Source organism: Aquarana catesbeiana, linkage group LG09, assembly GCF_042186555.1.
Source record: "Aquarana catesbeiana isolate 2022-GZ linkage group LG09, ASM4218655v1, whole genome shotgun sequence".
Classification (NCBI taxonomy): Eukaryota; Metazoa; Chordata; class Amphibia; order Anura; family Ranidae; genus Aquarana; species Aquarana catesbeiana.
Genome location: NC_133332.1, coordinates 228,381,625 through 228,402,160, shown reverse-complemented (window position 1 = coordinate 228,402,160; position 20,536 = coordinate 228,381,625). Strand labels below are relative to the sequence as shown.

The window sequence follows — 20,536 nt, the reverse complement described above, 5'->3', positions numbered from 1 at the left end:
TATGGTTTATTTATAGAGGTTACATAGTTAGTCAGGTTGAAAAAAGACACATGTTCATCTAGTTCAACCATATAAATAAATAAATAAATAAATATATAAAAAATAATATCAAACAATCCCATATACCCAATCCTATACCCACAGTTGATACAAGGTTATACACTACACATTAGTGATGAGGGTAGCATATTTTCTAGATATGCTTTTAACCTAGATATGCTTGTAACCTTTGATGGAGACCAACTAGTCTTGCACGATGCTGGGATACGTGGGAACAAGGCTTTAAAGTGCTTGTTAACTCAAACAGTGAATTTCTCTTATTTGCTACTATTTGGTCTGGTAAATATACTGAGATTGTCTTTCCCTGAAGCTGGAAAAAATATCTATTGATCATGTCAGAAATTCAGACCTGTTCTGTGCTTGTTCACACTTTCCCAAGGAGTATAATTATCCACCCCAGTTCTTATTTTTAGATTACAGAATGATGAATGAATCTCCATCTTGTGGGGGGGGGGGGGGGGGGGTTGAGTAGTTTAACAAAAGAAAACTGGGTAGGGCTGACACCCACAAAAATGCTGTGTGTGGGCAGCCGACATGGGTGTAGCATAAGGGGTTGCAGGGGTCACAATCGCAACCCTACCCCTAGATCCAGTGGGGCCCTGCAGCCTCCCTGTCATATTATCATATCCTCTACAAAATCCAGCTCCGATCTGCCCTAGGGCCCCACAGCCACGCTCCAGTACTGGGCTTCTACTTTGCCTTCCACAGTCCACACCCCTCTGTTCCCATTGGTTGGGGAGAAGCCATGAGCCATTTCCTGAATGGAGAGGAGCATGAGGTGAAAACAGCCCAGGATGGGGAAGTGTCTGTGCTGTGTGCTGGGAACATGGAATGATAACCAAGCTCAGCGAAGCAAGAGGGGGAGAGTGCCGTCCTGTAGCCACGATGGGACCAATGTCACTGGTGAGGTATGACACTGCTCAGTGTCTCCTAGTCACCAGCTAGGATTCTCTGTACCCCCCCACCCGGGGATGTCTACTTACCCCACTTCCCTGATAACTGGGAAAAAGACAGACACCTCCGGGAGGTGACCTTCCTGACACCTGCCAACACTGACAGAGAAAGCTTCCGAATTTTGCTAAAACAAATCCCTTAACACCTCCTCGGGGGGGCCCCTGAAGAGCTGCAGGCTCCAGACTTTGTGTCACATGGCTTTGCCCCCCCAAATCTAAGTTGCCCCCCCCAAAGCCCCCTGATCACACCCTCCACCCTGCATGCTAAGCCCGGCTGCTGAGCTCCTTTCCCATTACGGCACTCTATACTGTTCTTCCCCTGCAGGGCTGAAATCACATTCCTCTACAACACAGCCAGTTAGCCATGATCTGCACAGGGTGTATCTGCCTACTGCAACTACACTGCTGTTCTGACTACAGAATTTCACGGGTCAGAAGGGCAACATAAAAGCCAGATACACCCTGTGAAGACTGACAGACTGTGTGTAAAGGAATGTGATTTCAGCCCTGTGTAGTGTGTGTGTGGGGGGGGGGGAGCTGTATACAGTGCTGGGATGGGAAAGGAGCTCTGCCAAGTGACCTGCCAGGGGTCCCTGTTCTCTGCTTCTCCAGCGGTAACCCCTGTCCTCTGATGTAAGGAGGAACTCTGGGAACTCAAAACTCTTAAGCCACTTTGAGTATCTTGGCGTGCGGTGGATGAATATGTACGCACGTTGGAAGTAGTGGGGGGGAGCCCAAAGTCAACTTTTTCATTGGGGCTCACAAGCTTCAAGCTACACCTCTGGCAGCCAAAAAAAGGACCTAGGAGCTCAGTGCGTTTCTGATCAACAAGTTTTCTTATGTAGTTGTAGGGTCTTTAAGAGGATAAAACATAAGGAAATGCTGATGTATTGCAGAGATGTACTGCATATGTGTGTGTGTGCTTTTTCCCTGACATTGAATGAATGGAATGAAGGTGCCTGGTCCGCTGCTGGTTTTGGTGGAGCCTGAAGGACATTCTGTATGTGAAACCCAAGGAGAAACTGTGGAAGGTTCAGATTATAGCACTGCTATAAACAAATCCTATCCATTACAAACTAACTAAACTGGACTTTATGCTCCATTTACACCTAGGCGTTTTAATTCGTGGGCCGAATCGCCGAAATTCTACCTGTGATTCTAAATCGCGGCAAAACACAGGACGCGTTTGCGATGCCACTTCTTGTCAATGGCATCCCCAATCACGGTGCGATTGTGCTACGATTGTCATGCAATAAATCGTGCTGTATCGCAGCAAATTGCAACGTAGATAGATTTATGCTATGCATGAACCTATCCATTCTACATATAAGGGGTGGCGTGATAGAGAGGGCGGCACCCTTAATGGATGGGCCGCCCCTGGTATACACACAAATGCACAGTATACATACATAGTATACATATATACACACACCAGCACTTTTCACCCAAAAATCATCCTGATAGAACACACTGCTGCTGCCCCCTTCTCCTGACATGCTGGGACTTGTAGTGCCCCAGAAGCTCACAGACATTGGATGTGGTAATACAGGAGAGGAGACTGTGCCTGTGTACTGGTGGGCAGGTGATGAGTAGGGAGGTGTTTCAGAGATTATAGAAGTTCAGCACATCCTTCCCCCAGAAGCATGGCATTTCTCACACACAGAACATCGATCTAACAGCAGCCTAAGAGACAGGAGGAGCCCTGCTAGAGGTAACACAGCCTTCCCCCTCCCCCTCCTCACCAGGGTAAGCATTGATAAGAATACATTTAGTTCAGCTCAGCCAGCTTACCTTCTATCAGGCAGCAGTCCATCCCCACACTGCAGGCTGTCCCCTCCTCCCTCTCCTCCACCTGTCGGCATCTCCTGCTCCTGTGTCAAAAAAGCCACGCTGGAGAAGGGGGCGTGTACACTGTGCTCCCATTTGCTGAGGAGGCAGAGGAGAGGCGGGGCAGCTACAATCTCGAGATTTGTATAGCAAAATTATGTCAGTAGTGGCCATTTCAGGGACAGATGTAAAAATATACAGATTTTTACAAACTGTCCCTGATTTTGCTGAGGCTGGCAGCCCTGGTGGGGACCCCTAGTGGCCGTTGAGTCCTCGGTCAGTTCTCGAGTGCCCAAAGGGTCAGTCCGCCCCTGGCCGGGGCGCCTAAGTATGAAAACGTTGATTGCGATACATATGTTACATATTGCCGCGTACGCTGGAGTGAGAGCAATAATTCTAACACCAGACACCTCCTCCGTAACACTAAACTGATATCTAGCCTATAGAGGGCTTTTAAAGCGTCGCCTATAGAAAATATAGCATACTTAAGTTTGTCACCATTTCACGGGCGCACATGAGTTTAAGGTTTGGCATGTTGGGTTTCTATTTACTCGTGCAACCTCATATTTATATCTCAGGTACCAGAGACACTACTTTGTACCGGAGAGTAATGTCATGCAAACTATGTAATCTGTCATGTTTTTTGTCCTTTCTTTTTCTTTTTTCTTTTTGAAATATGTGTCTTTTTGATACGTCTTTTTAAATGATCATTATACCATATCATACACAATAAATGTATTATTTAACTGCTTGCCGACCATGTACGTTGGCAGAATGGCACTGGCAGCCAAAAGGGCGTACAGGTACGTCCCCTTTAATAAGCGGTGTCGCAAGCGCGTGCGCGCCACCGGAGGCGTGCGCACCCGCCACGGTCTCCGGGACCGGCTCTGGTCTTTGAGCAGCGGCTGAAGTGCTTAACCTATTCATGTGTAGATGTTGCCTACAAAGTCCCAACAAAGGAGGATCTTCTTTTTTTGCTGTCTTTTATATTTTACCAAACATTTGGGTAATTTTGCTTGCCCTAAAATCCACGTTAGTGTGTTTTTTACTGAAATTTTGCGTTTCCTAGAGCTTTGCGGTAATATCGTGTGACATAAAAAATTGCAACTACCCCAATTTTATTCTCTAGGGTGTCTTCTTTCAGAACATATATAATATTTGTGGGTTTTGTGTAATGTTCAGGCCTAAAATGATTTTTTAAATATGTGTGCAAAAAAAACACAAAAATGGCTCTGGCATCGCAAACGCATCCCACGTTTTGCTACAATTTGGAATCGTGGGTAGAATCGCGGCAATTCCGCCCGGGATTTAAATCACGTAGGTGTGAATAGAGCCTAAAGTCCAGTTTAGTTTGTAATTGCCTAGGTGTGAATGGAACCTGAGAGTATTAGAAGAGCTGCCCCTTTCTGAATGGTATTTTTTTGCATTGGTATATGCCCCCCCCCCCCCCAGCAGTGCCCAGCTCCTCATGCCCTTTGTTTGACAATGCCTTGCCTATTAGCCTTAAATATAGAGAGAATTAATTTTTATAAGTCTCTTCTGTTGTCTTCAATGGGGTTTGCAATAAAGGGTTCACAAATCGAACCCAAGCAGATCCATCCATCACTAGTAATAATATATATGAAGGGTATATGCACCGGTACATATTGCATATACACTTGAAAATTATAATATAATGATATTATAGTCTGGAGGAGATACTGAATCTAAAGGGCTTTAATCAATATGTTTAGTATTTAAGTTTGAATATTAGCTGCACATCAAAGCATGAATGTGCAAGTTTTCTTTGTTGGGAACCTCAGAGGATCTGATAAGTAATAATGGGAGAGAGGAATTGAACTATTGTCCAGACAACAACTAAGTTTGTTTGTTTTACTCCGAGTACGTCTCCATGATACGCTTGTTACGTGCTAAAACTCTCTCACCCAGTTTCTCAGGTTACAAGGTTACAAACTAATATTTATTAGTAACCAGCAATAAGCTTTGTTTGAATTATTTGTCCATTTGATATTAGCTGTGCACTCCATTGTGGCAAGCAATGCCATGTGATGAAGGTCTATATATTTTACCTAGTTTTATAACCACCAAAGTCTTTTAGTGGTAATTGCAACACTAAATCCTATCCTGGCTAAACTTCCACTGCTAGAACCTGTAGGCACACAAATGCTGGCACCCTAAACTATTCCACTCATCTAGGATCACCTCTGTTATACACAATCTTTTTTTAAATATGTTTTATTATTTTAATATTATTATTTCTTTTTTTTTTTTTTGACAATGCATAAATATTCTTATAGGAGATCACTGTAGTTCTGTTAATCGTGGGAAAAAATGTGGGGCTGATAATGATACTTGGAAAAGCCATTTCTTTCCCTCTTCCACTGATAACCACCAAGCTACTGTGCCAACTGGTAAAACCAAGTCTGATTAGGATACACCCCACTCCCATTCTACCCAATAACAATTTTTGGTTTGACCCATTTTCATGTTAGAAATTTTTATAGCTTGGATGAAGCAGAGCACCAGTAGCAGGCTAAACATTCACAATAATCCATTTTACAAATAGGGTCCTTTTTTTGGTTTATTGCTATAACTTAAAGCATAACTCCACTTTTGTTCAGAAAAAAACATTCCCCACTGGGTAATCGATGTGCAAGGATTTTAACAAACTTTGTTGCGGATTCCTACCTTTTGTTATTCTGACAAAATCACTGTTTGTTCTTCTGTGCCCCTTTGCTGAGTGAGTCTAATGGGAGTGGTTTCGAAATTATCAACCAGCTGCTGCAGCTGTAGGGCTCTAATGAGGAAAACTGCTGGGTCTGCATCCCTTCAGACGTGATTTCCTATTGGGAGTATCTTACCAAAAATGAAATTTTTGTTGCAGGGGATGCCAAAAATTTGACTTGTAGCTTAGTGCAGACTTCTGGGAAAAACAGTGAGCCAATCACACAAGCAGGAAATTATGTTTCTCAGGAGCGTTTTGTACACAGTCTGTGTACAGGACACCTCCAGGTAGCCATATTGTATTGCACTTTATAGAAAATTACAGAGCTGCAGATTGAAAAGGAAAAGTCATTTTTAATAACATTCAATTACAATATGACTTGTGTCGCAATTGTATATGCTTGAATATTTTTTTTAATTTGCTATTTTTTTTTTTTTTTCCGATGAAAGTGGAGTTACCCTTTAAGGTGAAAGAGTAACTTGCTATTTTTTTATTAGGTCCCGCTTCTGAAAAAAGTTATGCTTCTTAAACTGAAAATACAATATCAATGAACTAGAACACAGCTTATTGAAAGTTTATATTTTCTGAAAAATAAGTCAGGCTATGTTTTGCAATAGGTGTGATTTATGATGGTATTTGATGGGGTTAATTGACCAAAAGAAAATGAGTATGTTCACTTTTAACATGAATTTTTACTTTGTATCTTGACTTTTCATTTTCCTTAGTGAATGAGATGAAACAAAGCAAACATTCTCTTTGTAATAAATTCCCAATTTTGTGCAAGGAAATAAAAAAATAAAAAATAACAGGATTTTTATGTGCAAATATTTGAATGACTGAAGTCAGCAGAACTTTCCCTCATTCGCTAAACTAAGTGAATTTTCTCTTTGCAACTTAATTTTTCACTTATCTTTGTAAAGGAGGTGAAGTTGTGTTATCCTATTATTTTATTTTACCTTTCACATAATTTGATATCCAATGCAAATAGATGTTTCACTTTGTTTCACCTTATTTATAAAGATGAGTGAAAATGAACTCTGAGAGTGAAAATGCTCTACTTCTTTAGTAATTCAGGGTCACTATGTCTGGGTCATGTGTTGATATGGTGTTAGTGGTTTGAACATGTTGTATATTTTACAATGCACTATCCCATTATTGAACTTACACAAATTTTAATGTATTTTCTAGACAGTAAGCAGCATACCCTAAGTATACATCTCCATGTATCAAGAATTAAAATGTCTAGCAATCAAAATTAACAAAGCATTAGAAAAAATCAGCATCTGAGTAGTTCTAGTAATAAAGGAGAAAGGTAAAATTAACAAGTGAAAATAAATACTTGGCAAGTAAATAATTTTTTCATTAAATTGTACAAAAAAAAACAAAAAAAAAAACGTTTGATCTTTTTGGGTAATGCATGTCAATATGTAAATACAGTTAAAAAAAATAAGCAAAACATGACATAAGCATAACATAAAACACAAGCATGCAAACATGTTCATTTTTTTTTACTAGTTCATACTTTTACTTTAATTATTTTGTAAAAATGGATGCCCACCTTACAATTTGCACCTAAAAAGTAGACAAAATCTGAAAAGCGTGAACAATTTCTTTGGTGAACTTACAATTAACAGAAATTGACATGGCAGGGACCCACCTTGCAGAGAGGATGATCACTCTAGCTTCTAGGCCTTTTGCTTCAGTCAGTAGAGCAGTCACATTTTTGGTTCCAGGCTCAAAATGAAGAACTTTTTCTGCCTGTGATTAGTGTGAGCAAATGGAGTTAGGCATCAAATACCTCGCAGAGAGAGAGAGAGAGAGAGAGAGAGAGAGAGACAGAGCCATGCTATCTAGAAAAAAAGGTTAAATAGTCTTTGCACAAATAAATTAGACTTAATCTATGTCCAATATTTTCTTTCAATTACTTTTCCTTTTTTTTTTTTCTTTTTTTTTTCCTTCGCTTTGATTTTGCACTCTGCATGCAAACTGAAGTCCGCCAAGACCCAAAAAGAAAAAGAAAATATAAAAAAAAAGGACGTGCATTTTAAAAGAGAGTAGAAAAAAAAAAGTCTGGAAATGCAATTTTTTTAAAAAATCCAATGAGTGTCCTCTTCCCAAAATCAAAAAACCAAAAGGAAAAGATCAGAAATGAAAAAAAAGAGATAAAAAATGCATTTGTAAACACAGGAATTGACCTTTGAAGAATAAGTGTTTATCTTATACTGCAAAATTAATCTTCTTAAAAAAAAAATTACAATTAGAAAAAAAAAACTTGCAGGTTAAATTTACTGGTTCACATGCATTTCTAACAAACTTTAACTGCTGGAGGTGCCCACAATTTAAAAGATATTGCTGTAATTATTTTTTGCTGGCCCCTCCAGCATCAAAGGATCAACAAGACTTACTGTAGGGGCAGGCTGAGCACTTACATTTTATCCATTCTCTTGTCCAATCCACTACTGGATTGCACAAAAATAGCAGACAGTCACGGACCACCTAATTTAGGTGGGGGAGGGGGGGGGGTAAAATTTAGATTGTATTGTTTTTGGTTTTGGGGTGTCTGTGACTTAGTTAGAACCGGTGGGCTACGTGCATTTTCCATGCATATATACCTTGGGTCCACGCTTGTTGTCATAGGAAAGTTGTTCGAGGTTTTCATAGTTCCTTTTTTTACTCTGATGAATAATGTGCACAGAGAAAATATGTAGACACAGAAGAATATTATAAACAGTTGAATATGGTGTGTAGTAAAGCAATCCAACAACCACCTCATCTCTCCACCTCTGCTAAAGGGTAATAATAACACTGGAGCTTGCAAAACAATCATATGACATGTCAGTGAATGTGTATTTGGTGGCTTTTATGTACTATCAGGATGCATAAATACAAACTATAGCATTTTATATTTATGGCTGAAATGCAGAATGTGCTTATTTGGTGTTTGGAATGCCAAAATGGAAGCTGTATTATGACTTTACCTTTAAATATTGGCTGCATATTATTGATCTAAGATGTATTATTATTTTAAAGATTAGAATTATTTGATTATGTTTTTTAGATATAATTGCCAAATTACAAATACCAATTTAAATGTTTAAATTATATATATATATATATATATATATATATATATATATATATATATATATATATATATATATATTATTCCTATAAAAGCATTTTATACAGGGTACTGTATTACAGAGCTTGGTGAGCCATCTAATAAGAAGGCCTAGTATTAGCTGTTTACTCTTTCTGCCTAATTGCAAAACCACTGTGTTGGTAACAGCTTGGGTCAAGAGAGTGGGCATTTCCCTCATTTAGCTGAGTATGTTTATTTGGATCTCCTGCTGGTCAGGCCTGTTTATAACCTAGTCTGCTCCACACAGCAGTAGGTCTGCGTGGAATTTGTGAGTATATATATATGTATATATATATATATATATATGGCTTTTTTTCTCAGAGAATAGGTGCAGGAACTCAACCATGCCGCTACACACACACACCTGCCAAATGGCATCAAATAGTGCATACAACCCCTCCCTCCACTGCCCTCATCTTCTCCCCCCTCCTTAAAAGCTCCACCATCTGTCATATTTCTTACCTTTGTTGCAATATTAAGCTGAAACACCTATCCGTCTGTAGTACCTCCCAGCATACTATACTATACTACAGTCACTTGCAAGGGAGATCATGCAGTAGGAGCATCAACAACTTGTCACCAGGGAAAAAATGGAGACCACAGAGGGTGCAGCCTACCACGCACCCTCTCCTGCCCATGACTGCACTGAACCCTGGGCACCTGTTCTGTATCTCCCTTATCTCCCTTGTGCCTGTCCAGCACTCAGTGGGATCTGTGCAGGAGATCTGACCTGTGGGAGCTACTGGGGGATAAGCTATCACTTGTAAACGCAGAAGCTGAACTTCAGTGTTACCAAATGATAGTGGTGAGCAGGGATCAGAAGACCTGAGCAAGAGGTGGTGGAACTGAGTTCCCCCTAGTTCCTGCTGAAAAAAAGCCATATATATATATATATATATATATATATATATATACACACACACACACACTATATTACCAAAGGTATTGGGATGCCTGCCTTTACATGCACATGAACTTTAATGGCATCCCAGTCTTACTCTGTAGGGTTCAGTATTAAGTTGGCCCACCCTTTGCAGCTATAACAGCTTCAACTCTTCTGGGAAGGCTGTCCACAAGGTTTAGGAGTGTGTCTATTGGAATGTTTGACCATTCTTCCAGAAGCGCATTTGTGAGGTCAGGCACTGATATGGATGAGAAGGCCTGACTTGCAGTCTCCACTCTAATTCATCCCAAAGGTGTTCTATTGGGTTGAGGTCAGGACTCTGTGCAGGCCAGTCAAGTTCCTCCACCCTAAACTCGCTCATCCATGTCTTTAGGGATCTTACTATGTGCACTGGTGTGCAGTCGTGTTGGAACAGGAAGGGTCCATCCCCAAACTGTTCCCACACAGTTGGGAGCGCAAAATTGTCCAAAATGTCTTGGTATGCTGCCGCCTTAAGAGTTCCCTTCACTGGAACTAAGGGGCCAAGCCCAACCCCTGAAGAAACAATCCCACACCATAATCCCCTCTCCACCAAATGATCTGGACCTTTGCACAAAGCGAGGTCCATAAAGATATGGATGAGCGAGTTTGGGGTGGAGGAACTTGGCCTGTACAGAGTCCTGACCTCAACCCGATAGAACACCTTTTGGATGGATTAGATTGGGGACTGTGAGCCAGGCCTTCACATCCACATCAGTGCCTGTCCTCACAAATGTGTGCGATCCAAGAATGGTCAAACATTCCCGTAGACACACTCCTAAACCTTGTGCACGGCCTGTAATAACTGCAAACCGTGGGTCAACTCAACATTGAACCCTACAGACTAAGACTGGAATACTTTTGGTAAATAAAAAGTATCTTTGCTTGCACATGATTAAATGATGGAAGTCAGCAGAGCTTCACCTCATTCACTAAGTTAAGGGAAAATTCACTTGAAAAGTGAAAATTCACTTTTGGTAAGTGAACAGTCTATCTGCATTTCCATAAATCAACCCCAATATGTCACCAACTGGGGCTGCTGAACGCATGTTTAGGTGTTCTTAAAAATCATTGACCTGCACCTTTTACCTTCCCAGATGCACCAGAATCTTTTTGTGTCACATTTTGCCCCTTCGACTTAAACAGAATTGAAGGGTTTGTCAAGATAAATAATATCTTCACTCACTGTCAGATATTTAGCAATCATGGCCTTGTTTAATCTGAAAACAAATGAACTCTTAATATACTTTCTGATTAATGAGCAATGTCAAGCCTATTACTCTATCATCAGAATTGTATTTATAATAGGAATACAATAAGAGTCAGCAAAAGTAAATGTTTGCTTTTTAATATTCCAAAGTCCTTTGTATTCACATATCTTATTAAGTCTTTATTTTTGAATGTTTTATACCATTATTCTCAAATATTTCAATCAGAAATCTATGCTATTATAAATTTTGCCCTGAAAGTCACAGTCATTATTTCAAGGCTAACTATTTTTAGTGTTTATTTTATTTCTTCAAATTTGGTGTAATAAATATAATCCTGGTATTTCAGCATTTTTTGTGTACCTTGTCTATTTTCAATATTTTTAAACTATTTATTTGTTTTTAATAAAAGGATTAACCTGCTTTAGGATCTGTGCTTCATTTTCCATGTTTTTGCTCTTTTTCAGTTATTAAAAATGGAAATCATCTAATGTAATTGAAAAAAATGTGTTTGGTTAAAAAGTAACAAAAGAGAAGCAAAAGTAATAAAAATGTTTATGGAGTTATATTTATTGTCATAAAAAAAATATGACATGAGCAGCATGGTGGTATTTACCACTGTGGCCTTACAGCTCTGTGGTTTTAGGTTCAACTCAAGGCATACCATTTTAACTTTCTCCTTTAATTGTGTAGTTTTTTTCATGGACACTGGTTTCTTGTGACAATACAAAAAAACTTACTCAAGAGTAATAGGTTTCTACTTAAAATCGTCCATTCGCAAAAATTAACATAATTCTAAACTCCTGGGTAACCCAAGAGCCCCTCAAATGGTGCTTTGAAATGTTTCTTAGCACACAGATAATGCCATCCCTTAGCATGGGATTGTCCATGTCATGTTTTAATATGAATGGTTCTGTGTTGTCTATAAATAGCTGCAGAATTTGTTGGCGATACCTGACTAAATTAAAAAAAAAAATATAGAGATATATATATATATATATATATCTATAGATCTATATATATAGATCTATATATCTAGATATATATATATATATATATATATATATATATATATATATATATATATATATATATATATATATATATATATATCTAGACATATAGATCTATAGATATATATATATATCTATATATAGATATATCTATATATAGATATATATATATATATATATATATATGTATATTTTAGTATATGTTGTACTACATCTTCTCAATACATATATTTAAATACAGATTTACTTTCTATTCTAAAAGCATTGTCTTAGCAATAGTGAAAAATTTCTTTTCATTGCCTCCAGGTAAACTGAATAGATTGAATAGGCATGAACAGAGACCATGATTAACATAGACATCCAAACACTTGGTCCCTAACAACCATTACTAGGTGATGCTAAGAAGCAGTTGAACTTGTTTGTGTCTGGATTTTCCTGACAAACAAAAAGGTTCTGTTGACCATGTTATCAATGCAGTTTTATGTTTTTTGTAGTGTGGACTGGGAAACTAGAATTTAAAAAAGTAGGTTAAAAATATTATGTAATGGCTTATTATATCATCTTTAAGAATGATCTTTAATTTCAATTTGATCTATTTGGGTTGATTCATGAAAATAGAAGACAAGACATTGTACACAAAATTAAAGACCAGTCAGAATTCTTCTATATTTTTAAATAATATATATTACGAAATCTTGATTGGCTCCTTTTGGCAAAAATTCAAATCAAATTTCCATTCTCCAGTCTTCAAGAATTATCCCTGTCACACCACCTTACATATTTTTCCTGTTATGCTGCTATTTATTTTACCATCTGTCAGGGCTGGGCTCAGCCCTAGCCTCCTATGCCTCATGGTACCAAGTCGGTCAGTGAAGATGAACCCATGCACTTGGGCTTCTCTCTGCGGATGAGAGAACCCTTAGGAGGAGGGAGAGATTGTGCCTTTATTATGGCCAGGCAGGTCACTTTTTGAAGTCTTGTCCTAACCGTCCAGGGAACGCCCGAACCTTGAGGTCCTGTCATGGACAGACCTTAGGTGGCATTGTTTCATCCCCAATTATCCAGAAGGATAAGCCCTTGGTTTCGGTTACCCTTTCTTGGGCTGAGTCGTCTATCGAGATACAGGCTCTAATCGACTCTGGGGCTGCTGGCCTGGTCTTTGATGCTGCCTTTGTATCTAAGCACTCGATTCCACTGCAGCTGTATGACACTCCACTTGCCATTAAGGCTCTTGACAGGAGACCTCTACAGCCTGCCCATGTGACTCATGAGACTGTTTCATTGTCCATGGCCGTAGGGGCTCTTCACCATGGGATAATCCAATTCCAAGTGATTTCCTCACCTAAGTTTCTGCTGGTTATTGGTTATTCTTGGTTACAGAGGCACAACCCCTTTTTTGATTGGCTCCATGCTGCGGTTCTCTCCCTGTCGCCACAATGCAGTAAGACATGCTTCCAGAATGTAGCCAAGTGTCAGAAACCATGAAATCAGGCCAAGACAGAAGTACAATTAAATCACACTTGTTTAATAATAAAAGCAAAAAGAACAAATGCAGTCAAAACATGGCCAAAGTTCAGTAACTGGAATGGATAGTCAGCCAAGCCAGAAGTCAGGGATCAATGTAGTGAAACAGCAAGCAGGATCTGGAGCCAGAAGGGATGTCAGCAAAGCAAGTCTTGAACAGGATTGCAGGAGATTGTTTCTGTGATGTTGACCAAGGTAAAGGCAGAGAACCTCTGGACTGGACAGCTTAAGTAGGCAGGACTGACGAGCAGGATATCATTAACAGCTGAGTAACTGTGGAGAGATAGGAGCTGGCAATTAGCCGACAGCTGAGTAGCCAGCTCAGAGAAGGAAGGGCTGAGCCCAGCCCTGACACCAAGGTCCTGTGCACGTCTTCTCTCTCCTCTCTACCGAAGGAGTACTGCGATTTTACCAATGTCTTTGACAAAGGTCAAGCCGGTAGTTTGCCTCCACACTGGTCGTATGATTGCGCAATTGACCTTCAACCTGGTGCCATACCCCCTCATGGCTGGGTTTACCCTTTGTCAGTCTTGGAGGATAAGGCCATGGAGGAGTATGTTACAGATGCACTTTCTCGAGGTTTCATCCGCAAATCCTTGTCTCCTGCTGGTGCTGGTTTCTTCTTTGTGAAGAAGAAGAATGGTGAACTGAGACCTTGTATTGATTATAGGGGTCTCAATCATTTCACGATTAAGAATACCTATCCGATTCCACTGATTATGGAGTTATTTGACCTCCTCAAGGGAGCAACGGTTTTCACGAAGTTTGATTTGAGAGGGGCATACAATCTTGTGAGGATTAAGGAAGGCGATGAGTGGAAAACTGCGTTTAATACCAGAAGAGGCCATTATGAGTACCTCGTAAAGCCTTTTGGCCTTTGTAATGCCCGGGCAGTTTTCCATGAATTTATTAACGATATCCTCAGAGATTTGTTGCAGTTATGTGTGGTGATTTATCTTGACAATATCCTCAAATTTTCAAGTCCTTGGAGAGCCACCACACGGATGTCTGTCGTGTGCTTCAGAAACTAAGAGAGAACAATCTCTATTGTAAATTGGAGAAGTGCAAATTTCATTGTGAACAGGTTAAATTCCTGGGTTATGTAATTTCCACTGCTGGTTTTTCGATGGCCCCAGAGAAACTTTCAGCAGTCCTACAGTAGCCCGACCCATGGGTTTACGTCCTCTGCAGCGTTTTCTTGGCTTTGTCAACTATTATCGGAAGTGTATTCGTAACTTCTCGTCTCTGGTCAAGTCCCTAACTGATATGACCGGAAAGGAAGGTAACCCACAGTGTTGGTTTCCGGAGTCCATTAAGGCCTTTGAGAGTCTCAAGGCAGCCTTTGTTTCTGCTCCTGTGTTGGCACATCCTGATCCTACGTTACCTTTTATCCTTGGGGTTGATGCTTCTGAGACTGGACTTGGCGCCCTTCTGTCTCAACGTCCTACCTCTGGGAGCGCTATGCATTCTTATGGCTACTTTTCCAAGAAATTGTCACCTGCGGAGTGCAATTACGAGATTGGTGACAGAGAGCTGTTAGCGATAATTTTAGCACTGAAAGAATGGAGACATCTCCTCAAAGGTACCACTGTGCAGGTTCTCATTCTTACTAACCATAAGAATCTCACATTCTTCTCTGAGGCTAAACACCTCTCTCCCAGAAGGGCACGATGGTCTCTTTTCTCATGTAGTTTCAATTACATTGTCTCATTCTTACCCGATACTAAGAATGTAAGGGCTGACACTTTGTCACAACAATTTTCCTCCACTTCCAAGATGGAGTTGGTTCCAGTTCCTGTGATTCCTCCTGATCGTATTCTTGCTACGGTTTGCACCAGTCTCCTTTGGGTGACAAAATTCTTGCTGCCCAGGTTCATGCTCCTCCTGAGAAACCTTGTGACCGCTGCTTTGTCCCAGTGGCGTCTCCAGCTTTCATATTTAGGGGGGGCACATGGGGGGACAGGGACGAAAGTAGGGGGCAACTATAACATGCAATTATATATATATATATATATATATATATATATATATATATATCCTGGGGCCCTTTACTACGATCCCACAATGGCCCTTTCACATGTTCTGCAGTGAGCTCCCTTCCTACTGTATTGCCCCCCCCCCAGGGTGGCAGAAAACAAGAGATGTATGTCACCAGCGTACCAAGAAAATATAAGGGTCCAAAGCAGTGGGGGAACTATCAGGGTTGCAAAGGTTGTCTTGCCACCGGGCTCTGGTGTTCTGCCACTGTGGGGTTCCCCAGCCTCCTCTTGCTGTCCTGCCCCTGCTATTGACAGCGCTGGTCAGGCATCTCTTGGAATTTACAGGCTGGTTCTCCTGTCCTAAGGATGGGAGAAATCAGTCTGTTTTTTCAGTAACTGAGAGTTCTGGTGGAGTCCTTCCTGCAACTCACTCTTCTCCCTGCCAATGAGGATGCAGGGGAAGGAGCAGATCGGGCGGCCATGGTTGTGTGAGCGTTCACATTATGCAGTGTCAGCGAGCAGAGGGGGGGGAAATCACCCGCAGGAGCTGACTGGAGATACTCTCCCTCTTAGACATTGCCTTTTTGTAAAAAAAAAAAAAAATTTTAATTGGGGGCACATGGTGCACAGCATAATGTTTGGGGGTCAGGGCCCCCTCTGCCCCCCCCCCCCCCAGTGACGCTATTGCTTTGTCCCAGAGAGTCTCTGTACTTCCGTGCTCCAGACTTACAATTCTCCCAAGGCTGCTGGCCACCCTGGGAAGAATCAACTCTTTGGGCCACTTCCCAACAATTCCGGTGGCCTAGTCTATGTGCTGATGTAACTGCCTTCATAGCTGCCTGTTCTGTGTGTGCTCAGAGTAAGACTCCACGACACTTTCCAGTGGTCCTCCTACAACCCATATCCAATGGAGAGAGGCCCTGGACCCAAGTGTCTATGGATTTAATTGTGGAGTTACCCAACTCCCAGGGCAACACAGTTATCCTTATGGTGGTTGACCGGTTCTCGAAAATGTCTTATTGTATTCCACTTAAGACATTGCCCTCTTCTAAACAAATGGCTTCCATTTTTGCTCGGGAGATCTTTCGCTTACATGGGCTACCCAAGGCAATTGTCTCGGACGGGGTAGTCAGTTTGTGTCCCGGTTCTGGCAAGCCTTTTGTGCACAGTTGGGAATTCAGCTTGCTTTCTTCTCACCCACAGTCTAATAGGGCCACAGAACAAGCCAATCAGTTCTTGGAGCAATTCCTACATTGCTATATTTCTGACCATCATAACAACTGGTCAGACGTCTTACCATGGACGGAGTTTGCTTACAATATTGCCTTGAATTCCGCTTCCCAATTGTCCCTGTTTATTGCGAACTATAGTTTCCAACCTTCCATGTTGGCTGACTCATTTGTTCTGCAGAGTATTCCTGTGTTAGAGGAGCATCTCCGTGGTCTTCGTTCCACTTGGGCACAAGTCTAGGAGGCTTTGCGACATGCTAATGATAAGTATAGACTCCATGCTGACCGGAGACGCCTTCCTACCAGGTTGGGGAGAGGGTCTGGCTGTCATCTCGCAACCTCCAACTTTGAGTTCCCTCTCTGAAGTTCGCACCTCGGTTTATTGGGCCTTTCCGTATTCTTCGCAGGATTATTCCAATGGCTTACGCATTAGACCTTCCTTCTAATATGCGTATCTAACATGTATTTCATGTCTCCTTATTAAAACCTTTGGTCTGCAACCACTTTACCACCTCCTTGCCACGTCCTCACCCTGTACAGGTTGGGAACCATGAGGAGTATGATGTACAGTCCCTTGTTGACTCCAGTAAGTTCCGTTGGCACATACAGTACCTGGTGCATTGGAAAGGGTACGGTCTGGAGGAACGCTCTTGGGTCTCATCCTCGGACGTACATGCTCCTGTCCTCCTCCGTGATTTCCATAGACGTTTTCCCCTAAAGCCTAGTGGTCCTCTAAAGGGGGAGGGGTCATTGAGGAGGGGGTACTGTCAGGGCTGGGCTCAGCCCTTTCTTCTCTGAGCTGGCTGCTCAGCTGTCGGCTAATTACCAGCTCCTATCTCTCCACAGTGACTCACCGTCAGTCCTGCCTACTTAAGCCATCCAGCCAAGGTTAATGATCTCTGCCTTCGCCTTGGTCACATCTCTAGAGATGCTCTCCTGTGTCCCTGTTAAAGACTTGCTTGGCTGACATTCCTTCTGCCTCCAGATCCTGCTTGCTGTTCTACTACGCTCATCTCTGGCTCCCTGACAGTTTGGCTTGTCTGACTATCCATTCCAGTTCCTGAACTCTGGCTATGTTTTGACTACGTTTACTCTGTTTACCTTTTTTTATTATTATTAAACAAGTGAGATTTAACTGTACTTCTGTCTCAATCTGATTCATGGTTTCTGACATCATCTCCCCTTGATCCTGTGTGACATTTGTTGTTACCTATCATTTTCCTAACAGTATAGGTTATTGGAAATTTGTTAATATACAACATACAACTCCTAATACAAAATGTATCAGGAGAATATAGAAGCTGCCATTTCTGGCCACTCTCTTGAAAAAATGAAATGCCTGGATATCATGGAGATCAAATGGCTTTAATATGTTCTTAGGCCTGGATGTGGAAAAAGCATACAGATCATGAAAGTTTAAGGTTTACCAATTTATAGAACCCATAGGGCCAGCATGACAGCCAAACAGCTAACATTTTCAGAAGGAAAAGTCAACAATGCTAGCCTCTATATTTTTATTTTAAAGGATATTCTTTAAATGTTCTCTTTTAAACCCATGGGTCTAAAAAAAACAATAAAGGGGGAATTACTGAAAGAATTATAAACTTATATTAAGGTTATGGGTCTTGTGCTGGAGTTAAAGGTAAATTTGTTTAATTTCTCTCTTTACTGTATAATATATATTTAAAGCCTTTGCAGATATTACATTTTTAAAGTTGGTAAAAATGGTGATGTTATGTACCTGGATTATATTTCGCTAATGTTTTTTGCTTCTGAAATTATTTGAGTGTATATTATAACACAAACAGGACAGAACAGAACAGAACATAGTGATTTTTGTATTGTTAGTGTTCCTAATTAAATATATTATTCCAAACTTAATCCAGATAAGTTCATTAAAAGAGCAAAGAACAGATAATTCAAGCCATAAGCAATCTTCTATAACCATTGACATTAATTTAATTAATAATATCAACAATACTGATAACAAGAAAATATAATCTTTGCATATCCAGCTCTCAGAGAAAATGTACTGACATATCCCCAAAAAAAAATAATTTTAACCAAATGATACTAATTTATACAATTTAGAAATAACAAAATGAAAATGTACTAGTAAATGGCCTCCGAAATTATAACTAACAATTTCTAATCAAGCTTTTTTTTGGCAAAATTAGGTAAAAAAGGTACAAAAAATTACAAAAATATAAAAAGGTACAAATATAGAAATGAAAATAAACTCATTAAACTCTTTATTCATGCCTAATGTGAATTTTTGCAAAAGTTGTAAGGATCAGCTCTGGTTTTTATAGTAAGAAATAGGTCATCCAAATCCTTTGTACAATACTCTGTCCAGCAATTAAAATTGAGTTGATGTGAGCAGCAGTTTGCTGCTTTAAATAGATTTATGCTAGAATGTAAAGATCTTGTGTGCCGCCCCCCCCCCCCACCCCCACCCCCACCTTTCTGAATAGTGCTCTGAAGCTGCTGAACTACCTGCCCTCACATAGTATTTGATGTTAATATACTAAATGAGTAAAGAGTATTTACTTGATTAGATAAAGTGAAGTGTTAATTTCCATGTATCAATCATTTGCTAGAAAATTCTGCCTTTTCCCTTGCATATATTGGATATACTGAGTAAACCTGATTAATCTTATATTCCAACATTTACTTTGCTCTGCTATGCAAACAGCTTCTAATCTTTTATTACATCACTAAAAATAAATAGGTATTTAAGGCAAGGCTATTTGTGCCAAAAAATGGCAAGCAGCTCCAGGCACAATGCACTGAAATGTTGCACTTTTATAGAAATCCAGCTTAAGGCACCTATAGATGTTAAATGTACTGTAATTCTAGAGGTACATATGATTTATCAGTGTCCAGCATACACTGTACAAAGCAAATCTTTAGATATTCATTCTGAATAATGCTGGAGAGCATAAACATTGCTTGAAAGATTGTTTGGTCAACAATTCATGAGTGTAGGCAACTTTAGAGGCTCTTTGTCCAAACTTGGTTACCATGAATAGGCACATGGGCAGGAGTACAGGAGTAAAGAACGGCTTAACCGTTTGCCTACTAGGCAATTTTTTAATACCTATGTTAAAATCAGCATTTTTTGCTAGAAAATTAGTTAAACCCCCCAAACATTATATATTTTCTGAAAGCAGAGGCCCCAGAGAATGAAATGTTGGTAGTTGGAGTTTACAAATGTGTCCATTGTGTCCATAGGCGACACCTCTAAACACTTTACCGGTTATCAGTTTAGAGGTAAACGTGAGCTATGGTGCTAGGATTATTGCTCACGCTCCAACATTTGTGGCAATACTTCACATGTGTGGTTCAATCGCTGCTTACATATACGTGCCAGACCTGTGTGCATGTTTGCATTTGAATGCTAGCAAGGGGGAAAAGAGGTGCTTTTAAATGTTTTATGATTATTTTTATATATTTTAATTACCATATTTGTATGCTTTTTTTTCAATCAAGTTTATTACTATCACAAGGGTGAACAAGCCTCTTGCAGTAGCTTTGTGCAGTGACAGGTACTCTATAGAGACATCAGGGGTCTATTACAGTGCCTTAAAAAAGTATTCATACCCCTTGAAAATTTCCACATTTTGTCATGTTACTACCAAAAACGTAAAAAAAAAAATAATATTGGGATTTTATGTGATAGACCAACACAAAGTGGAACATAATTGGAAGGAAAAGGATAAATGGTTTTCAATATTTTTTACAAATAAATATGTGAAAAGTGTGGCTTGCATTTGTATTCAGCCCCCCTGAGTCAATACTTTGTAGATCCACCTTTCACTGCAATTACAGCTGCAAGTCTTTTTGGTGATGTCTCTACCAGCTTTGTACAACTAGAGAGTGACATTTTTGCCCATTCTTCTTTGCAAAATAGCTCAGGCTCTATCAGATTGAATGGAGAGCGTCTGTGAACAG

General features: G+C 40.2%; 1 protein-coding gene across 9 annotated transcripts in view; it reads right to left on the bottom strand.

Moving 5' to 3' along the window:
• The window catches only part of GRIN1 (glutamate ionotropic receptor NMDA type subunit 1), a 135,960-nt gene that overhangs the window by 80,127 nt on the left and 35,297 nt on the right, over nt 1–20,536 (bottom strand). For 7 of the 9 annotated variants that reach the window (XM_073599906.1, XM_073599907.1, XM_073599914.1 and 4 more), the window contains exons 4-5: nt 8,178–8,240; nt 7,223–7,323 (exon numbers count right to left, since the gene is read on the bottom strand). In XM_073599906.1, coding sequence (XP_073456007.1) covers nt 7,223–7,323; nt 8,178–8,240 — 164 coding nt within the window. The remainder of the gene's footprint in view (nt 1–7,222; nt 7,324–8,177; nt 8,241–20,536) is intronic. The other 2 variants (XM_073599908.1, XM_073599913.1) reach the window with 1 other exon arrangement.